Source organism: Labrus mixtus, chromosome 3 (assembly GCF_963584025.1).
Source record: "Labrus mixtus chromosome 3, fLabMix1.1, whole genome shotgun sequence".
NCBI classification, from domain to species: Eukaryota; Metazoa; Chordata; class Actinopteri; order Labriformes; family Labridae; genus Labrus; species Labrus mixtus.
Window position 1 is genome coordinate 16,419,616 of NC_083614.1, and position 23,002 is coordinate 16,442,617.

At 41.0% G+C, this 23,002-nt stretch overlaps 1 protein-coding gene across 3 annotated transcripts in view; it reads left to right on the forward strand.

The window, feature by feature from the left end:
* dot1l (DOT1-like histone H3K79 methyltransferase) overlaps positions 1-23,002 on the forward strand; it is a 28,363-nt gene continuing 5,361 nt past the window's right edge. For 2 of the 3 annotated variants that reach the window (XR_009667806.1, XM_061033312.1), the window contains exons 1-27: positions 2-385; positions 7,875-7,918; positions 8,023-8,097; positions 8,379-8,442; positions 8,823-9,051; positions 9,236-9,330; positions 9,694-9,756; positions 9,879-9,934; positions 10,194-10,273; positions 11,289-11,357; positions 11,457-11,563; positions 12,270-12,311; positions 12,407-12,502; positions 12,642-12,864; positions 12,983-13,096; positions 14,324-14,415; positions 14,612-14,713; positions 18,176-18,313; positions 18,581-18,706; positions 18,930-19,372; positions 19,498-19,594; positions 19,703-19,849; positions 20,027-20,069; positions 20,230-20,858; positions 21,147-21,352; positions 21,536-21,609; positions 21,703-22,392. Coding sequence is in view for 2 of the 3 variants with exons in the window: in XM_061033312.1 (XP_060889295.1) it covers positions 305-385; positions 7,875-7,918; positions 8,023-8,097; positions 8,379-8,442; positions 8,823-9,051; positions 9,236-9,330; positions 9,694-9,756; positions 9,879-9,934; positions 10,194-10,273; positions 11,289-11,357; positions 11,457-11,563; positions 12,270-12,311; positions 12,407-12,502; positions 12,642-12,864; positions 12,983-13,096; positions 14,324-14,415; positions 14,612-14,713; positions 18,176-18,313; positions 18,581-18,706; positions 18,930-19,372; positions 19,498-19,594; positions 19,703-19,849; positions 20,027-20,069; positions 20,230-20,858; positions 21,147-21,352; positions 21,536-21,609; positions 21,703-22,392 (4,225 nt within the window). In the remaining variant the exon portion in view is untranslated. Of the gene's footprint in view, positions 386-7,874; positions 7,919-8,022; positions 8,098-8,378; positions 8,443-8,822; positions 9,052-9,235; positions 9,331-9,693; positions 9,757-9,878; positions 9,935-10,193; positions 10,274-11,288; positions 11,358-11,456; positions 11,564-12,269; positions 12,312-12,406; positions 12,503-12,641; positions 12,865-12,982; positions 13,097-14,323; positions 14,416-14,611; positions 14,714-18,175; positions 18,314-18,580; positions 18,707-18,929; positions 19,373-19,497; positions 19,595-19,702; positions 19,850-20,026; positions 20,070-20,229; positions 20,859-21,146; positions 21,353-21,535; positions 21,610-21,702; positions 22,393-23,002 lie in introns of all 3 variants that reach the window. The other variant, XM_061033313.1, reaches the window with a different exon arrangement.

The window sequence follows — 23,002 nt, forward strand, 5'->3', positions numbered from 1 at the left end:
TTCATGCCGGGCAAGATGGCGGCGTTACGGACGAGGTGTTATCGCCAGTGGACATAAACAGGCATTATATTCCAAAAAAAGAAAACCGAGACATACACATAAATACACGTGACTGTTTTGGTTTCGTGTGTGTGTTCAACGCGCAACCGGGGTCGACGTCTTTTTTTTATTTCAACCGGTTTTTTTTCCCCCCACACAATGTTCAGGTTGTAGCTCGCTTCGCTAACCGACCAGCTGGCTAACGGAGAGCTGTGACGAGCTAACAAGCTATCTTATCACAGCCCGAGCCGCCGCGGAGAGTAGGATGGGAGAAAAGCTGGAGCTCAAGCTCAAATCGCCGGTTGGAGCAGAACCCGCTGGTTATCCGTGGCCTTTACCAGTATATGTAAGTGTTGAATTTATAAACTCACCGGTTTGACATGTAGATTATGTCTCTTGTTTTTGTCTTTGTTAGCTACTTGTCTGCTAACATTGGCTAGTAGAAGGAGCCACATAGCACGCTCGTCCGGTGAATCAGGTCATACTGGTCGTACTGGTGACAGACACGGGGCTATCAGCCAGCTACTATACTGATCGGACATTTCGCTTGTTTTGCCTCCAGTGTTTCTATAAATGAGTCTTAGAAATCAGAATCTGACACACTACGATACACTTGAGCTGAGTAAAAAAGCTAACAGTACTAAATAGTGACCCAGACAGTGACACTCAGGAACACACATTTTTAAAATTGGAGCTACTTCAGCAGACCATGCTTCTCATCCAAGATCACGTCAGTGTTGGAGTTGAGCACTGTCTTGGAAATAATAATTTACGTTCACACATGACCGGTCTATCTTAGTTATTTCTGTGAGAAATCGCAGGACACATATCCTCATGTTTATCACACCAAGTCACTTTAATCATCACTTGTCATTCTCTGCAAATGCTGTCTCAATTCTCAATTCCCCCCAGTTAACTTCATCATTCATTTTGTACTGTATATAGCCCCTGTTTTTATTTTTATGTATCTTATCTATTCTGTTAAATGTGTATGTATGTTGATTAGGAACAATGTATTTGTATGTCTGTGTCCAGGTTGCTCCATGTAACATGCATATGAAGGACTAAATTACATTCCTCGAGTGCTGTCATAAGGATGATGGAAATCTAATTTTTTGCTCTGTAGGTCGATACGTGCAGTGGATCCCCAGTCTGTCAGTTTCCCTCAGTGCAAAGCCATGCATGCCTTCTTTCAGTTGTATTTCCATGTCGCATAGTGTCAACACGTCACTGGCTCATCACACTTGACTCTGAGAATAGGAACGGAAAGGGAAGCGGTGGCAAGTTTTGTGGTCATTTTAAAGGTGCATTAAGTTGTCTGAAACTTTCTTTCGCTTTATTGGTGAGATAGTAAGTGCTGACAGAAAAAGTTTCAGTTTCTCAGAATGTCTGAAGGGGTATTTCTCAAAAAACTCATCTCCACCCACACTTAACGTAGACTGGCAGTCTGTGTGATTTCAGTTCTATCTATTAGTTTGTTTATCTCATCACTGCATTATGAGCTGTGTTCGTTTCTAGTCACTGAGTCATTGCAGCTTCTTGATGTAAAGAGGCGTTCCTCTATGCTTTGGCTGAGTTTGACCCTCCCTTTACACCAGGCCAGAGCCTGATAACACTCACAGTTCCCCCTGGTGCTGCATTATTATCTCAACCGCTTCCTTATGTTATGGTCTGTGAGGATAAACACAAGAGCAGGCATGCCAGGATTTTATACTGTTGAATAAACTGTCGACCTACCTGATGGCTATTTATACTGGGACTAGCTGTCACACACTGAATTAGAAACAGCTGATGGTCCTGCATGTGGAGTTCTGCTATTCATGAAGCGCTCTCCTCCTGTTTTCAAAGGGAAACACTTCCTCTCTTTTCTCCCCTCCTCTTCTGTCCATATGGTCAACTCTACAGGGAGGAGGGCAGAAAAGACTGCTTCCTTTCAGCAGTGCTGTATTAATAGAATTCAAAAACGTATGCCAGTATCTGCACAAGTTTATTTTTTCTCAGTCATGTTTTATTGTCAGATTTCACCCTTGTTGAAATACTTTCTGCTAGCAATGTATCCTGTGAAATGAAGATTCATTCTTCACTCCCACAGAGCATTAAGATTTCTTATCTCACCCACAGAGCATGAACACAGTGCTGTCTGTGTTTTGATACACACAACATGGCTGTTGTACTGGCTGTTAAATATAAGGCGTGCTGTTTCTGTAATGTAGCACCCAGAGTGAATCCAATAAAATGCTCTTTCTTTTTTTTTCTCTCTCTCTCTCTCTCCATCCCGCACCAGATCCCCACATATGTGCATCTGTAAATGCTTCCATATGAAGAGCACCTCTGCTGTGGTGCAGCTCTTAGTCCATCTGGTTCTGGGTGTGGGCACTAAGCAGGCCCACAGCATTTGAAACTGCAGCTGAAGGGCTAGATGCTCTCCTTTGTAGTTAATCTATTACGACACGGCTGCTGTTATGTTGTCGAGTTATTGGTCTCTCTACTTCTTTGAATTGAGAATTGATTGCAGCAGTAGACCAGAGAAAACAAAAGGCTACTGTTTTATTTGCTTTTCTGCAGTCATGATTACAGAATTACTTTAAGACAGAGCCAGTAGCTTTTTCCTAAAAAAATAAAATGTATTTATTATACAAAAGTAATGCTACTCAATCTTCACCAATGGGCGTATATGTGTGGTGGTAACTGTGTCTGCAGAGACCTTTTCCCCTGCCTGTATTTTAATGTTTTGATTTATTTTGGTTGAAACAGGATGTTTCTGCGGGGGGGGGGAGCTGGTTTGTTTGTCCCAGCTAATGATAGCACGCAGGTGATTTTAGGAGTGGATGCGATTCAGACTGGCGAACATGATGGACGTGGACATAGCGGCAAGGAAGAGAAAATATAATCACAGTGAAGGGCCTTTTCAATGCACACTGCTCTCAGCGGAACACCATGTGGATAAAGCTTGTTCCAAAACGAGAGTGAACATTAGGCTGGCTTTCACCTGCAGATGCGGAGTTTGCCTGGTGGTTAGCTTGTGCTAAGTGTGCAGTCGCTTGCATTATAGGTACAAGCAGTAAACATGCTCTCTGTGTCAGTCCTGTGAATGACTGGTGGGGATCTGTTCAGAAAGCAACCTTCTAGTTCAGTGACAGCAAGGATCAGCCCCAGACCTCATGACCCCCAACAGTATAAGCATTATAGAGAAAGGATGGATGCCCTGTTAGTTAGTCATATTTTTCTAGTAAGTAAGTACACAGGTGTTACATGCAAGTTTGACTTTGTCACTTGGAGCAGAGTGATGTGTATACCCACAATGCAGAACATGTTAGGAGAGATTGACTGAAGAGGAGCAGTCCTATATGCGTCAGTATGCCCACGGTGGGGAGAGAGGAGGGTCTCCTTTTCTTTTTGTTTGACTCTAGCTGCAGACAGTGTTTATTTTTAGCACTCACGCTTTGCTGGTGTTGCTGTGTGCAGTCTTTGTGTGAGCAGGTGACCTCCCCCCACTTCAGCTTCTCATTCCCTTGCTCACAGTCTCTTTCATACACTTGCACGCCTTATATTGCTTCCCTTTTGAATGTGTCAAATACTATTGTTCTCATGTTTGTTGAAGAAGACTTGAAACGAATGCGGCATAATACAGTAGCAACAGATCCAGCAGTTAGCCTGGCAAAACAGCTGTAAGTCAATCTCTGTGCTGCCAGAAATAGGACCTTTCCTGTTTTGTTTGACAGTGCATATTTGAATGTGTGCGCATGCATGTTTGAGCGTTGCCGGAAGTTTGTGTAGAAAGTGGCGGGCAGTATTGAGCGGGAAGCTGGAGCTCCAAGCTGGGAGCAGTTAGCTGCTGTGCCAGGCATTAAACAGCTGACTAATACCAGGCTACCCCTCTCTGGCTCCCACTTTCTGTCCCCTCTCGCTTTCACTTTCTTTCCTTTACACTCTGATTTCTCCTCCTTACTTATTTTCGGTCTTTTCTTTCCCTCCACCAGAGGCTCTCCTTGGCAGTGTGCTGGAGCAGGAAACAGAAAGTGGGTCAGTGGGTCAGCTCAGGCAACGGGCTCGGGCTGGCTGCGCTCTGGGTGTAACTTGACTCCAAGAGCTGCTCAGCACACGCCAGCTGGATTGCTAACTATAGACGCATGAGATCATTATACAGTGAATGATCAGAATACATTTTTTTAAACATGTTTTGGAGTAGTCCGATTGAGCAAAATCTTGAAATAACTTTATTGATTTAAAAAAAGTTACTCCTGATGAAAATGAACTCAAAGCCAACAATAGACATGTAGGACTTTATTAACTCTCCTTCACAATAAATGAGCAAATTAATTACTTTGCAGATACATGACAGAAAAAATGTTTTGCCTTTTCATTCAAGTTAGAACACAAGATATTTAAAATTTGTTTTATTTAAATATCTTTACCTAGACTTCCAGTGTGCATTTCCTGTTTGTTGCCCGCTTTCATAAACTGATTTTACCCTGTTTTTGAGTCACATTTTCATGATTTATTCATTGGAGCTTGACTGCTTTCACCTGTACCTTTTTGCTGATTGAACGATTTAATTCATCAAATCTCTGGATGTTCAGCACACACTGAAACAAACTGAACAAATGTCCGCGGCAGCTGCTGCTCCCAAACATCAAAACCATAATGACTTTGTAGTGAACTATTGTTTCGCCCAGCGTTTAGTCCTGATCACTGAGGTTGGTCGTTCTGTATCAAAGGAGACCACCGTGGAAAAATCTCAATTGTCTTTAGACGTTTTAACTCACGTTACACTTTGAACCAACTATGGTGACGTGATAACGGCTCCCAGCACCAGCTACTTGTTTTTAGCATTGGATCTCGCTTGCCAAGACTGCTAACACAATTTCTGCTACTATCATACAGACAACATGAAGACCGTTTGCTGTGAAGGCTGTCTGATTCTCACACACACACTTAAAGAAACCTTACCAGCCTTAAAGTGGACATCCACAGGCTTTCTGCAGTTTTTTTTACTGATTTCTCTAACCCAGCTATGTATCCCCTTCTGTTATCCTCCTCAATTGTTTTGATTTCCATATTAATGACACACACAGCAAATCTGCCAATTCCTGAATCTACTTCATTGCTTCAACTTCATACAACATTTCCCCACCGACAGCTGTGGTCACATTCTGGACTGGGTCTGCACCGCTATTTTTACAATCCATCAACGATCCAGTCCAAACCTCAACATCTCCCACCATCTGGCTTTAACTATGGACACTGATATCCCTATTCCCACTCCAAAACAAAAACACAAATGCTCCATCAGAAACCTCAAATCAGACTCTCTCTCTGCTCTTAGGACCTCTATCACCAGCAAAATCCCTGCCTTCCTTCTGTCTTGATCAACTGACTCCCATCAAAGGCAAAGCTGTCTCATTCACACTCCTGAACTCAATTGAATATTTTCTCCAACCACAAGGCTCTCTTTTCTACAACAAAGAGTGGAGTAACGGATCACAAATCCCACGGTTCGGAATCGGATCACGGATTTTGATTATGGATCAGATCGGTTTTTCAGATCAACCAAAAAGAAAAAATACATTTTTATGATATAACTTCTCCCCTGTGTCCTTAATTGTACTGTCCACCTCCACCACAGGCAGGAAAAGCTCCACCAGCATTCTTAACCCCACCACTCGTAACAACAATCATCAACGCCTCCCTCAGCTCCAGTTCAGTCCCCCAAACACTCAAATTGGCAATCTTGCAATCATTTTTGACAGCCACTTTTCCTTTGATCAACACGTCACCAGGCTCACTAGAACTGCCTTCTTCCACCTTCATTAAATAGCCCGCCTCCACCATTACTTCAATTCTCTGCTGCTTATCACATCCAGACTGAACTACTGCAACAACATCCTTTACAGCACATCATCCAAAGTCCTTTATGAAGTCCCATACATCCAAAACTGCACGTCTGCTCACCCGCTCCTGTGACCATTTCACCCCTCTTCGATGGCTCCATGTCCCTTACCGTATCCAATTAAAAATCCTTCCGCTCACTCACAAAGCCTTCATCACCAGGCCCACTGCTACTGTACTGACCTCCTCCACTGTCACATTGCTTCCTGTAGCCTCTATTTTTCTAATGCCAAACTTTTGTCTCCACCATTTAGAACCAAACCTGGCGGGACAGAGCATTCTCCATAGCTTACTCTTCCCCCTGGAACGTACTCCACAAATATATTTAAGACTACACTGACCCATCCACATTCAAACCATTACTCAAGACTCATCTTTCTAAACAAGCTTTTTTGTTAGTTTGTTCCAACATTGTTGTTTTAACTTTTATCTTTGTACAGTGTCTTTGAGTACTTGGCAAAGGCTTTATTCATAAAGGCATTATTATTATTTCACAATTAAGAGTAGTTCACTGCTGGAACCTAAGATTGGATTTTTGCCACAAAGATGGAGATCCCAAATTTTTAGTTTCCTCGGAAATCCACCATCGTATACTTTTGTGTGTTAATAAATCCACATGGTAGTCAGGGTGGGCACTATAGCCAAAATCTTCCATCAAGGTTGTTGTATTTTTTATCACTGTGATGGTGACTATAAAAAATATAAACTGTACTTCATCATATTTAATTTCCTATTTGCTTTTCAATATGAAATAACGTACAAAAATAGAGCTGCCTCAAATGAGACTGCCTTTTAGTGATTGAAAAATGAATCCAACTAAAATCCCCAAACTTAAACTCTTGAAGTTCAGGCTTCTGTTTCCATATATTTATTCTTACATTGTTGCCTTACACAAAATCACCTGCTTATCATCCATCAGTCTGTCCGTCTTTCTGGATCAATATCCAGTATTATACTTTATTTCTGTGCTTTATTTTCATTTCACATCGAATGATAAGAGAAATAGTAAAACCAGAGTCAAGCTGAGATGTATTGTGGCAAGAGTGACAGGAAGGTGGTCCATTTATGTGGCCCAGGACACATTAGTGTACACACTTCTGAAAGACTATGACGGTGTGTGTCCTAGCCCCCCTGTGAATGCGGCTTGAATGATCAGCTCTCGTTTCTTTAGACTCATAAATAAATACAACTCTATAAAATTCCACAATTATGTTCTGAGAAAATACTATTTCAGCTTCAAATGTTCTCAGGTGAAATTACTTCTCCTGCTTTAAATTTTAACTTAATTCACCTCCTCCATGTCTTCTCCCAATGTTGTTAGATCTGTAAGATGTTATTATATTAACTGGATAAATCAGTCCTAATAGTTGGTCCTCACACTGCGGTCGCATTAGTGTAAAATTCAGTTTTTTTTTCTCTTGGCCTTAGTTTTAAATTAATGTATCATTTACTTTCAACACTGTTCACCATTATACTCATAGTGCAGACATAGTTAATTACACATTCTGGCTTCTCATATGATGTGTTATCGAATTAATTGAATCTTGTTTAGGGCATTAGCGTGACAGACAGTTGAGATTTGTATACGGCTTTGACACTAACGTTTATTTTTTAAGTGCTTAGGTTTAAGTAGCTTGATTGTCAGATACCTCAGAAATCTTTCAAATCTTCTTCATGTTCTGTTTTGTGCTACCTGGTTGGTATCAATCTGATATTGATTTGGGCTTCCTACACTCAGTGACCAGTTAATGAGTTGTCTGTACTGTAGCCGTGCAGTGTAATAAACACTTCTGCAATGAAGCCAAACATCATAAAGGCTTAAAGACTTATGTTGTGTCTATTTTTAAAAGTGATGGTTCAACTTGAGGGGTCATTTTGAAAGCTGTTTTGCTCTTAAAGTAAATGAGTCATACTGAGAGTTGTTTTATATTTGTGTCTGTTTTCAGGATAAACACCATGATGCAGCTCATGAAATCATCGAGACCATCCGGTAAGTGAACTTTCCCACATGTACCCTCCCACATTCACACAGACTCTAAGTGACTCTGTCAGTTGTATGATATGGTGATGGTTTTATACATGTGCTTTCTCTAGGTGGGTGTGTGAGGAGATTCCAGACCTCAAACTGGCGATGGAAAACTACGTTCTCATTGACTATGATACCAAGAGGTGAGCTAACCCTCTGTTTGTGTTAATGATACTGAAAAGCAAACAAACAGATACACAACACAGACCATAGGTGTATTATTATGACTTGAACAATTTCATCCAGTAATGTGTCATACTTTACTCCTGAATCGAACAGCCTGCTTGTCTGAATTTAGATGAGGTTTGTTTATTGCTGAAAATGTTTTGTGAAGTCAAGAATAGTCACATACTGTGTAGGTTCAGTCTTTGATTTCATTTATTACAAAACAATTAATTGATTTGATGTCTTCTAAATCTCACAGCTTTGAGAGTATGCAGAGACTGTGTGACAAGTACAACAGAGCCATTGACAGCATTCACCAGCTGGTGAGTCCACATGGGTTACGTTTCTGTTTTGTGAATGTGACAACACATTTCACTTTATGTTAACAATACATTTTCTTACTGAGTGTATGAGTACTCCTGCCATACATGACTAAACACTTTTTTACACGACTAATGTAATATATCTTATATACGTATATATTTTATATATCCATTTAGAATTAATTATTTTTTCCAAGATGATGAAATAAGTGCAAGTACTATTTAAGTATGAAATCTACATTTGAATCTTAAATATGCAATATTTTTGTTTGTCCTTCTGTCCAATACCACTGATTATATCAGCCATTGATGGATAGTAAATAAAACATGCCTTGATTTGATTATTGTTTTGTAAATAAATATATCTTCCCACATTCCAGTGGAAGGGGACAACTCAGCCAATGAAGCTGAACAAGCGTCCTTCAAACGGGCTGCTGAGACACATCCTGCAGCAGGTGTACAACCACTCAGTGACCGACCCAGAGAAGCTCAACAACTACGAGCCCTTCTCCCCTGAGGTTTACGGAGAAACCTCTTTCGACCTGGTGTCTCAGATCATCGACGAGATGGAAATGATGGAAGACGACACCTTTGTTGACCTCGGCAGTGGTAAGTCTGTGTTATTTTAGGATGTTGAACCAAGAATTGATCCAACTCTGCCTTAATATAGTACCGCAAATGCCACTGTGTAGTGAAAAATAAAATAAAAAATTGAACGCAGGAACAAGGAAGCTTAGCAGTTTAATTTAATTTATTTTGAGTAAGAAATTAACCCTTTGTGTCTGTTTTGCAGGAGTGGGACAGGTGGTGCTACAGGTTGCAGCAGCAACCAACTGTAAACACTACTTCGGTGTAGAGAAAGCAGACACTCCATCTACCTATGCAGAGGTAACTATAGAAATATCAGTTCATCCTTTCATTATTACCTTGTAGAAACACGCCCACACAAGCAACAATATACACAGAGAACTAAATATCGTTAACAATGGAATTGTAAGTAACGCTTTATGAGTATGTTATGTGGTGATTGAGATATCTGACAACTAGCTAACTGCCTGCCAGTCATTAGAAATGCTTTGCGTTAATTACTCAAGAAAAAGAGGAAGCTTTCAATCATGCTGGATGCATAAACATGCTACCTCGTGCACCAACAATTGGCAGCAGGATGCATTGACTGGCCCATCCTTCACTTTATTGCAGCCTCAGGAAGAAAAGCCAAACTTTTTTTGAATACTTTTCTTTTTCTTTCAGTCTATGGATAAAGAGTTTAAAAAGTGGATGAAATGGTATGGGAAGAAACATGGGGAGTACACAGTAAGTTGACTCTAAGTGAAGAACATTTCTTTATACTGCTCAACGATTATTATTGTGTGTTCTGCAGATCCAAAGGGTCTTCAGGACTTTTACTAGTACTTACTCTGCTCCGTGTCTTTCAGCTGGAGAAAGGGGACTTTCTGTCTGAAGAGTGGAGGGAAAGGATCGCCACCACAAGGTGATATTAAAAAGAACATGTTGATCCTCCGGAGGACACTATTTCCACTTTTCCTATTAAAGATGAATTAGTGTCCATTTGTTAGTTGGAGTGGTCATCAGTATAGAGAACATTGTTCATCATTCAGATGCATCCATATCATCAGAACTTTCCTTAAACTCAAGTGTTTCTCTCACTAATGATTTTCATGTAAACAATGGTCAAATTGTTTTACAGCAAACCCCTGGGTCTAAAATATGTCTCTCTGTTTGTTTTGCAGTATTATTTTTGTGAATAACTTTGCCTTTGGTCCAGAGGTTGATCACCAGCTGAAGGAGCGCTTTGCTAACATGAAGGAAGGTTGGTATTGTTCAGCTTATCATGACACATTTAGATTTTTTGGGCCTTTTATTGGATAGGACAGCTGAGACGTTGAGAGAAGAGAGCAGGGGATAACATGCACCAAAGGGCCGAGGACAGATTGTAATCCACAGCCGCTGTGATGAGGACTATACCCTCTGCACATAAACGCTAGGCTATCCATCACCTCTCGATTATGAAATAGTTTTCATATCACAAGTTGTCCAATATGACCATAGGTAGCTCAAGTTTAGCTAAAAAGAGCTGCTCTATATTTACTTAAATATTACTTAGACGACGACTCTACCAACTGAGCCAGAGCGGTGAGCCCCACGTACAGATGCGCAGTCAATAAAATCTAGGCTGACTTGAGGCTATTTAAGGAACAAAGAAGTCTTGCATCCAATATAAGTTACCTGATAGAGGTGTGCTGCTTACAAGGACAGACATATCAAATTCGTCTATAATAATCAGATGGAGTACTGATGGGATTCTCATGCCATGGTTCCCTTAAACCTCAAATGTTAATTTTCTACTGTTAATGAGCTGCAACAAAAGGAGCCTTTTTATATTATCGCGGGAGATACAAGATCAAAGGGTGTAAAGAAAGCTTTTGTATAGCGGGTGCTAACAGCCTTTGATTCAGAGCACAGTCCTGTTAGTTTGTTGTTAGTTTTTCACAGTCCTGTTAGTTCTTTATAGGAAACATTTGGGCCTTCTGTTTGTAGCACTGAGAGTAACAGCCTGACTCCCTGGGAAAGATATTTATTCAGCTGTTTTAATTGGAGATTAAATGAACAATGGGTGACGGTATCCAGTAACCACTACGTCTTGGCTTTTGACCTTTGATCTTACAGCCTCACTATGTTCTTTTATTTTCAGTTTTAAATTATTAATAGAACAACATGACTGACTCTGTAGGATTACTGTCTTTAATTTAAATACTGATTGTTTCTTTTGATGATTTCTTTCAATGTTTACAAAAATAATTAATTCATTTGTCTTTTTTTTCCAGGCGGGAAAATTGTATCCTCCAAACCTTTTGCACCTTTAAATTTTAGAATTAATAGTCGAAACTTGAGTGGTAAGTACCAGAATCAGTTAAAAATCTGATTTGTATTTTGTAATGCTTGTGCATACTTGTGTTTGACAAAGGGGTCTGTTATTTCTCTCTGTCCTGCAGATATTGGCACAATAATGCGTGTGGTGGAGCTCTCTCCGCTCAGGGGCTCGGTGTCCTGGACTGGGAAGCCAGTTTCCTACTACCTGCATACCATAGACCGCACCATAGTAAGGAGGATCACTTGAGTGCAGAGATTAGAATTTATCTTGACAGCTTGACAAAATAAAAATGCTAAATGGTTGCTGAAGCAGCAGAAGCAAATCATGTATTTCAGTCTTGATGTAATTAAAGACCAAGAGTTACCTAAACTCAAGAGAGAGGCTGCTGTTCTAACAGCTGGTATGATTGTAATGAGTAGTCAGTCCCATGAGTAGACAATCTCAGCAGAGGACACAGAGGTCAACCCTAGATAACACTGATATGTTTTTGTATTTGGTTACTGGATAAAGTAATCACTAGTTATCATTCGGAAATTCCTGTAAGAGAGCGGCCAGTCTGCCTTTAATATGCCAGTGACAGCTTTCTTCTGTGTAACCACCTCAAGTAGATCTGCCTGTGGGTACCACAGTAAAACGGAACACGTGCTTTGGTGTTGTAAGTCAGTTGACGTTTACTTTTAGGAAAAAGTAAACACTGCTTATGAAAGATACTGATTACTTTTCCAAAAAAACAGGTCATATGGTATCAAGTGAACCCTAGTATATTTGTTTATAATGGCATTTCTAAAACAATGGAATAAATGGAAAAAAGTCAATCTGATTGTTAAAGTTGAAATAAAATGTATTGTGTATGAACTTGTTTTTTAAAGTGGCCCTTGATGTTATCTAATGTAAATATTAAACTAGCGCCTGTTTTCCCTGTCTTGTCTTTCAGCTTGAAAACTATTTTGCAAGTCTCAAAAATCCTAAACTCAGGGTAAGTCATGTCATCTTCCTGTATTAGATATATAGTTTGTGCTTTATATATCTTTCTGTATAAATCAATTCATTTGGCTCATCATCTTATAACAGGAGGAGCAAGAGGCAGCTAGGCGACGTCTGCAGAAGGATACAAAGGACAGTAAAAGCAACAGCACCACGCCCACAAAACCCAAGGAACAAAACAAGGTAGAATATGCTCATGTTTACAAGACTTCATGTGGGACGCATCTCCTACATTGTCCTACAATTGTGTGCCATTTTGTCACAGTTTTTCTTCTCACTGATATACTTCATACACCTGTGTGTTTGTCCCTGTCTTTAACAGCAGGACTCCTGTGGTGAGGACGAGCGTCCTTCTTTGGTGACAGTGGTCAAGCCCCCCCCAAAACCCAGGAGAGCTCGACTCCTGACCAAAGGTCGCAAGTTGAACAACAAGAAACGAGGTCGACCCAAGAAAGCTGCCCCAGCTGCTGAGAAGAAAAATAAGAAGAACCAGAGCGCTTTGGATTTGCTGCATGCCAAGACCCTTTCTGCAGCACCCCCTCAGGGTCAGATGGCACACAAAAACACATGCACAACTCTGTAGATGTTACCTTATAATGGGACTGATGTTTTCTTTAAATATACACTGAATAGTTTGTCTGAATATGGGTCTTATGTGTACAGATGCATACCGGCCACCTCCGAGTCCCTTCTACCAGCTACCTCCCAAGGTCCAGCACTATCCTTCTAGTCAACTGCTGCTGAGCCCGACTCCTCCTGCTCTGCAACAACTGCTCGGTGAGATAATGAAGTCTCAGTAACATTGCTAATCAGCTTTACAACATTTTTGGAAAGTTGTGGATATTATACCAGATCCTGTTCAAGTCTTTATGCAAAACAATATTGACCATAATCTATTGGGAGCAATAAGCATGGCAGACTTTATGACACTTAACAAGATTTTTACCGGGGGCCGAATTTCAGCCAGTTCACAAAAAAAATATGCATAATCTTCGGCACTGCAAGCCCCATGATTGGCTAGCTAGAATCCCTCCTCTGGTTAAGTAATGTTCTTAGAGATAACTGACATCACCTAACTAACACCAAAAATGTAGTGTACAGAAAATGTTATAATGGAAGGAATAGTTTAAGCTTTTTTTTAAAAACTGCCAAATCTGACCAATTTTAGTCCGCCACAGCCCATGCCTTCGCTTTGAAATCATCATAATGTAAGTAATGTATTGATAGGAGCCTATTTTATAAATGTCAAGTCAGAAGGCACAAAGCCTGTTCAGATACAGCAACACTATAACCCTTTTCACACATACGGAAATCTCCTGAAAAACTCCGGAGATTTCCAGGAGGAGCTGTATGTGTGAACGCAACAGCCAAATTTTTTACTCCGATATTACCCGGAGTTTCTCCAGCCAGACCCCTAGTATTTTTTCTGCAGATAATCCGGAGGAGCTGATGTCTGAACGCGGCCGAATATACTCCGGAGATTAAAAATTTCAGCCAATAGGAAGAGAATGACGTTTATATAGTGACTGTCTAAAGTGTCTGCACTCGACCACTACGATCTCCGTGCACGTAATTAAACGGCTGCATTATGTTTTCTGTTCGTCAGTATGTTGTTCTCCTCTCTTGTGGATGTTGTCATTCCATTGGATTACACAGCATTGATATAAAGGCAAATATTCTCATTATAACGTCGTGTAGCGGACTCTGTTGCTACGGCCGCTACTTCCGCGTTGTTTATTTACGTCACGTCTTACGTCGGGAAATCCCCCGCGCGCCCTCCCCTCTGACAGGGAAAGTCCCCCGCTGTGAGGAGCACATGTGAACGGCTAGGTCGGGAGAATCTCCGGAGAAGTCCTCCTGTAAATATCTAGATATTATCCGGAGTGCATATGTGAAAACGGCTTATGACTGTTATTACCCTAACATGAAGTAATCTCTCCTCTTTTTATTGCTCTCTTGCTCCCTTTGTGCCTCACACCTACATTTTTTTTTTTTTTTTTACAGATAACATCAAACTTCAATACCTGCAGTTTATGGCCTACATGAAGACTCCCCAGTACCACTCCAACCTGCAGCAGCTTTTAGATCAGGAGAAGGTAATTCAAACTGCCATTACACTCTTTCCTGGTTTTCTACTGCAGCAGCTTTCTTAAACTTTTCACTACCTTATAATTCCAACACATTTTAGTTGGCATGTACTCAAGCACATATCTACCTAAAAGATGATCTAAAAGAAAGTCATGATGAAAATCATATTCTTATCTGCATTCTTGTATTCCTTTCTGTATCTAGCAAAAACACAGGGACCTCTCAGGACAGGCAGAGCAGCTCCACTCGGTCTGTCAGACTCACAAGGACAAGATCAAAGGCCTCTTTCAGACCAAACTAGACGAGGTGTGAACATCTGCTATTTTCTCTCTCTCTGTGTCAAGCTGTAAACACAGTCAACACAATTACCTCTTATAAAAGTGCCATTAACATTTGTTCACTTTGAAGAAATTCAGTAGTTCTATGATTCTATTCTATGATTATCGCTTAAATAGATTTAAATGAAGGACAGCCTAATTGGCTTAATTTCCATTTATATCCCATTTGTAAATGACAGTGTTAAAACAGACAGTAAAACACAAGTTCAACATTTCTGACAGAGAGCATACAAGCAAACAAATCAAGCCCCTTGTACACTTTTTACATTACTGCTTTGGAATGACATCCGCTACAATGACTGCTCAACATGGACACACATATTTGTATTCACTCTTAAGCTGAATGTCTGAAAGACACTGAGGATATCTGTTAGTGCTTTCACACTTGAACAAAACTCCTGAAGTTTTTTGTGGTGAGTTGTACATGTGAACAGCTAAATTTTGCACTTGGGCTTTCTTCCGTCTTTTACGGAATTATTTTAACAATGACAGAAAAATCTGAAAGCTGTCTGTCATTTTGACGGATTAGAATCACCGGGTGTCCACCGCTCCTTTCTAATTCTCACGGCACTGTCATTAACCACATGTAAAGCACCTGCAGTACACCTCCCAGTCCAGTTGGTGGTGAGTGTCCATAATTAATTAGTTATGGTTTTGTCCTGTAGGATATCGTGCATGACATCGTTTTCCAGCTGCTGGTTGTTTTCATAGCATGGTTAAGCTATAGCCTATAGCTGGTGTGCTTCAGCACGTTACAGTTCATGCACGAGCACAAGTACAAGAAATGAATGTGCTCAGGCCCGGTTAGTCCTGGAGCGGTGTGTGAGCTCAGGCCGACGGCGGAATGAATGTGGAGGGGGGACAAACGTGCTTAAGACTGATAGTCTGAGTACGCCCTCAAATTGTTCTGAAAACTAAACGTAACGTGTGATCGACTTGTTTCTATAATCAAATGCTATAATAAATAGTTCATACATAGACAATGTCTCATTATCATAAAGATATAAGAAGTGAAAATTATTATTATAGATTATGACAGAAAGTTTACGAGTCCGTCAAAATGTTAGACACCAAGAAAGTCTAGCCCAACCTCTGATGTGCACGTAACTAAAATGCTGCATTATGTTTTCTGTTGACCATTATGTTCTTCTCCGCTGTTTTGTTGATAAAGTGATTCTGTAGAACTACACATTTAGTAGAGGAACTTAGGCCCCTAAAAGTTGAGATACCCCTACCCGAGGTAGAACAAAGCACGACCATATTTTTTCATAACTTGAACATGTCTAGTTTATGAAACGGATGGTTATATAAAATATTTTACTGCAAAACAACTTTTTTTGGATGTTTTCTGCATCTTACCAAAAAACGAAAATAGGTAAAAATTAGGGCTTCTCTAAAAGGGACAGCTCTAGCCTTATCACATGTATCTCTGGGAATCAGAATTTCACCAAATTTGGACAGGATGTTCACAGATAGTTATTAATTACAATTAAGCAATTTTTTTTTTATCAATACCATTTTCATTTTTTTTATTTTTCACACTTGAACACACACGTAGTTTAGGTGGAAATTGAAACAAAAATTCAAAAGGTATGTATATCAAAGTCTGTAATTTTTTAAGTAAGGACACCAAACATTAAAATATGTCATTTTTATCTTCTTTAGACTCTTATCTCAACATAAAAGCAAGTTATTTGACGTTTCACTCAACCGTATGCTGTCACCAGCCCCTAACAGGAAACTAGTGCAGCCAGGATTTCAGGGCGACCTGGTACAATGCGGCCCTATGGATGTGTATGTGGGAGGAGGTGGCCACAAACAATAGATTAAGACTTAACAACAAGACACAATATAATTTTATTCTGTAATATATATATATATAGGGTTATATATATAACATTTAACATTTTATAGTTATTCCTAATATGTTTTGTCTCATATTTTCTATCTTACATATGATTTATATGATGACACTCAGAGTTAACCCGCTGCTTTCAACAATATTGTCACCTATGACATTGTTTCTATTTCTTTCTAAAAAATTAAAGCATTGTCTTGACATCAGTTGTGAAATATTAATGAACTTAAAAACAGTATTGATATATATAACCTTGAGTGCTTAGAAATTAAATATACTTCATATAGTCTATTTGTATATCGCCCATACGGCCTGTTGTAGTTTTTTTTATGTATTTCAGTCATATAAAGATGGCGTGTAGTCACCATATCTCCTGCTTTTAAGAAGAACCCTAGTTACTCCAGAGGATACACTGGATGAAGGGATAGTTTTTATAATAATAATAAGTATGATAAAGTGTTAAAAAAAAGCTACAATAGCTATTTTTGTTGAATGATTTATCAGGCAACCAATGGAGCTGGGATACAAAACAAGTCTTATGGCGTAAATGTGTGTGAGGTGAATTAGGAAAATAATCATGCAAACATGTTTATAAGAAACTTCTTTATACACTTATTTTACCTCATTATATAAGATGACATTTGATTTTAAATGCTAATTACAAAGGATGATTTCCACTTTTAGACAAAATGACTGTGAACCTGAGAGCTTAACACCGTACAACTAAAAACCTTTTTGCCACACTAAGCATCAACTGGGGACAAAGTTTGACCTCTTATCTCTTCGCTGATCTTGTCCTGTGCTTGTGTAATTTGTGTTTACTGATGAAAAATCTCCTTCTGCCAAGTTTGAACCGTCAAATGTATCCCTAACTCTGAATCTTGGCTGTACGAAATGACACCAACCCGCTGAAAGCAGTAACGAATAAGAATAACTTCACAGAAGAAAATATATTCTATCTTAAGGTCTTGTTTGCTTTTGTAAACCATTTAAAGATATCAGTCTAACTTTGAGTGAGCTTCATAACCAACTAAAACAATCCTCCCAGGAGCTTTAGGAAAACAATTGCTGCAGAAAATAACCATCAACAAAGTCAACCAACCAAACAAAGATAACACAACCATGTCAAGACACCACAACCAAATCAAGACAACAGAACCAAATCTAACTGTGCCTTGTGGAGAAGCCCTAATTTTGCTTATTTTTGATTAGATGTATAAAACATCCAAAAAAAGTTATTTTGCAGTAAAATATTTTTATACAACCATCCGTTTCATAAACTAGACATGTTCAAGTTATGAAAAAATATGGTTGTGCTTTGTTCTACCTCGGGTAGGGTTATCTCGAAAACTAAAGCCTTTTTGGGGGGTTTGTTCCTCTACTAATTTATATAATGGCAAATTATTATCATTATAGCATTGTATAGCCGTCTCTGTTTCCGGCTCTTCCAGGTCATTCTTTTTACGTCACGTCTTGCCTCAAGAGACCCCCCTGAAAAGGCTGTCCTCCTGAAATTCTCTTGACCTTTTCAGGAGAGCAAATGTGAAAATGGCTTGTGTGTGTTGTTACCAGTTGGGGGTGAAAGCCTTGACTGTGGAGGACCTGCTGCAGGCTCAGAAGGAGATATCGGCACACAATCGTCAGCTCAAAGAACAGACAAAGCAGCTTGAGAGAGACATGGCCTTGCTGAGGGACCATAGCCTTCTACTGGTAAGTGCTCAGGGCTTGATGTCTATGTTGTTGTAATCTGCACCCTGTTACAATTGAACAGCATCATCCCCAGAGATTCACATCTGTTACCATTCATGCTGCTTTACATTTCACTGCACATCTGTGTGAGTCTGTATGAGTAAAAATCTTGACTCTTCTATGATGGTAGTTGAAGTTTGCTCTGCACAGCCTCGTACTTCTTAGAAATGTTTATCAATATTTTGCTGCGCTGGAAAGCAAATACGAATACACAATGTTGTTTTGCAGCTGAAGTCTCGATGTGAGGAGTTGAAGCTGGATTGGGGCTCTTTATGTCTTGAGAGTTTGTTGAAAGAGAAGCAGGCACTACGCAGACAAATCTCTGAGAAACAGAGACACTGCCTGGAGCTGCAGGTATGTACAGTCCACCTCATCAATGTATTGGATTCAGTTCCAAATGTTTAATCTCTCTAGTCCACCCCTTTAATATATCAGTACTTTTTCTAAACTATGACTACAATGTAGCTATTGGGAAGAGTTATAGAAGTGCTCTACCAAGCATTTTTCTAGATAGGTCAGCATTGTTGCAGAATGCCTGTTCACTTGTGTAATGGCTCCCTCTGGTGTTTGTTTGTAGATCAGCATTGTGGAGCTGGAGAAAAGTCAAAGGCAGCAGGAGCTGCTACAGCTAAAATCATCCTACAGCCCCTGTGACGGCTCCCCATACAGAAAGAGCTTAGAGTCACGCTCTTCCACAGACATGGACTCCTCTAAGATTGGCTTGTCTTCAGCCCAAGCTTTCAATGGCGTCAGCCCAGAGCTGTCTATCAACGGCACCAGCTCACCCTGTTTCGACAGAGCAAACTCCAAAGGGGAGCTTCTCTCTCGTTACCTACCAATTTCTCCGGACCATGAGATTGTACCTGTCTCCACTGATGCCCGGCAGAGGCAGCAAAGTTTCTCCCACGCTCTTCCTGATTACACACGCTTCTCCCCCGCCAAGATTGCCTTGCGGAGGCACCTGAACCAGGACTCTACTGCCTCTGCTCACCTGAGAGCTCCAGGGCTGACCACACACAGGTCTGTTTGCACTCAGTGATTCCAGTTATTAAGATTGCACTTTTGTATTTTTCATGTCTCTACATGTGGTGACAGACACTTACAGTAATTGAAACTATTTTTTCTGTTCCTTTTTGTTATTTTAGGGAAATGGGTGGTGTTAATTCTCTACATGGAGCAAAACAGAACTGTTCCTCTCCCTGTGTGTCAGATGCTGTGGGCACTCCTAAAAGTTCAGAGAGGGTACGTTTTTAACCCTTTTTCCTGTCTGCACCGCCGTTTCCTACTTTCCTTGCAGTGTTATTGTCGCTCACTGTTTACAAATGATTTTCCATTGCTCTCTGCATACAGAGTAAGGAGAGGAGCCCATCTTCTCAGGGTGACAACAGCATCACAAGCCTTCCTATAAGTATCCCCCTGAGCACTGTCCACCCAAGTAAACTCCCAGTAAGCATCCCCCTAGCCAGTGTGGTGCTGCCCAATCGTGCTGAGAGACTGGTGAGTGCATACTGTATCATTACGATACCTACATTACAATGCTACAGTGAAGTACCTCTACATTAGTTTCCTGCTCTGCTCCTTGCATAATTATATTTTTTTAGATTTGTAACTGTAGCTTTTTTTTTTTTTTACTGTTGTTAAGTTTTGATATATTTTCTGCATTAATCATTTCAGAGAAGTACTCCAAGTCCTGTGTCTCAGACAGGTCAGACCAATGGTAAGGATTACTTTTCATTGATTTATATTAGTTGCTCAAATGTTGTATTCAGTGTTATTACATTGAAATGAACTCTGTATCTATATGTACTTTATTATACTATATTTTTAATTTCTATAAATCCTAAACTGTTAACTGTGAAACCATTTGGTCTCTGTAGGATATTCATCCGGCTCAGGGCTGATGAATGGAGGGTCCCATCCTGAGGACCATAATGGTGCTTCTTCATCATCACCTCCACACAACCACACTCTTCTGACAGGACCAATGGGCCGAGGAGGTCACATCCAGAGCCCACCACTCAGCACTGGAGGGGTGCTCCAGTATGCTGACGGACCCCCGAGGATCCTTTCAGAAGACGGTCAGGATCACCAGGGAGGCGAATCGGACATGGAGCCTCAGGACAGTGAAATGCGGAGGAGGATCTTCTTCTCTTCCTCCTCGTCTTCATCCTCGTCTTCCTCTTCGTCCGGCAGCGGAGGCAGCGCAGGTGGAGGATCACGCCTCCACCATCACAACTGCAACTCAGCCAAGCAGGGATACCACAGTAACCATGGAAACCACCACCATCACCAGTCCCCCGGCACGCAGCACACTCACCAACCCACACACACGTCGTCATCGCAATCCTCTCACAGCCTCGGCCATCAGGAGGGACGGAAGCGAGGAAGGAGGAAGCGTAACTCAGCTGTGTCCCTCACAGCCAGCGGATCCCCAAAGAGGAGGTCATTTCCTGGGCTCTGCTCAAACAACCACTCCTCAGGATCGCCACTCAACATTAACTCCATGGTGAGTCACCAGCATAACAAGAAAATAGGTTTAGGAACCTGAAATAGGTTACATTAAGTTTTAAAATGTTATGTAATTTGTGCTATATTGTTATTTGAAGAAGGCAGAAATTCTTACATCAGACCTTAGAGGCAATTTACGGTTCTGATGAGCTTAGTCTTTAATCCATGCATCTTTGATTCTTCTGGGCATAAACTCAATCGGATGAGATTGCAATCACATTGTCAAAATGTCGTTCTCATTACCAGTTGTCATCGTATATAACCGGCCTGGTTTTTATCCTAACAGGTGAACAACATCAACCAGCCTCTGGAGATCTCCGCCATCTCCTCCCCTGAACAATCAAGTCGTAGCCCCAGCAGGCTTGACTTAGACCAGCCTCCCATCTTAAAGAGAGAGCGCCCCCTGGAGCTCAATGGCACATGTCGTTACTCTTCAGCCCCAAGCTCTGATGACGATGACTCAGGATACCCTGCCGACAGCTCCAGTTCACGGTATTACATTCACTATCATGTAGATAAGAATAACTTTTGAAAGATATCGTTTACAATATTTTCCACGCTTTGTATGAAAAAACAACTGTTTTGATTGCTGTTGCTCTATGTGGATATAATCACACATTATGTTAACACCTGTTTCTTTGGTTTGTTTGATTGCTGATTGATCTTTTTCACTAGAATCGAAAGAAAAATTGCCACTATATCCTTGGATGGCAGAGATGGACCTGGCAGACTAGGGGATGGTGAAAGAGGTATAAAAAAAGGAAATATCCCTTGTTAATATAAACCATAGCTTTACACTGTGACTATTTTGTGAAAACTGCTTTTTGTTTTTCCTCCACCAGGCAGAAAATCTGGCAGCAGTAGTGGTAACAGCACGGGCAGTGAGGCCTCCTCCTCATCATCTTCCTCTATGTCCTCCACCAGCAAGTGGAAATCCACCTTTTCACCCATTTCTGACCCCAAGCAACCCAACTCAGAACTGAGACAGGGGGGCTCTCCATTCGGCATGGGGGGGTCGGGCCGGGGCACAGACTCAGATTCTGACCACAAACAACAGCATCAGCAGTTGAGGAGAGGGAGCGATGGAGAACTGTCCAGCTACATGAACCCCAACCCCTTCTTCAGTCAGGAGGTAGGGACACGGGGTGGAGGCAGCAGTGGTGGGGGTGGTTCACAGGGAGGCAGTGGTTCGGACCAGCGACAGGCCCTCCAAAAGCAGAAAGCCCCTCGTGACTGGGATCTGAAGACGAGTGCCAGTCAGAACCTCTTCATCTCTGCTGCTGCCAGCAGCGGGGGAGGTATTATGAGCGGGAAAGTGGGAGAAAGTCCTGTAGCAGTTTCCTCAACCACAGGGTCCTCTGTGGGACAGTACCTTGCGTCTCAGTTTCCACTCGGAGGGACCTCAGTCTTACAGTCCCTGTTTGGGGCCCAGACAGGCGGACCCACGGTGAGTGGGGCCGCAAGACTCGTCAACGGACACTCAGCCCTGGGAAGCTTCTCCAGTGCAGGGCTGGCAGGGGGAGCGGCTGGAGGTGAGCGACACTAACAAACTTATAATTTAGTTTTACCCAAAGTTGTTGAGCAGTAGAGAGGTCTTAATCTTAGCCTGGGGTCATCTGGATATTATATAAGTGAGAATCTAAGGGAAAGGGCCTGCTAACAGAGCCAGGTAAGTGGAGGTCCAGTGCTGCTGTCTATGTGTCTGCATCGCTGACAGTTTGAATGATTGACTCTCTGAGATGCCTCGCTTTGACATGTACTGGCTGCTTGAGTGCTGCAGTTGGAAACACCCCTGGAAAATGTTGCATATTAACAGAAAAAATACCAAAAAAAAGGCTAAAGTGTTGAGAATGAAAACTAAATACTGAAAATAGACAAATTTGAACCAGAAATGTTCCTTAAAGATGTGTGATTTACCTTGAAAAAAATAACATTTTTCATCATGATTACATTACTACACTGTTATTTTCTGTGGGTGTATCTGTTTGATTTGTATGTCAGAGTCATTCCACTTGAAATTAAAAAAAAAAAAAACAGTAATAATATAGTGTACTAAAGAGTGGCCAAACCAATCTGGTTTAGTTAAACTCATAGTGGAATGACTCGTCTGGTCTGCTTTCTATGTGCTTGTCAAAGACTTGC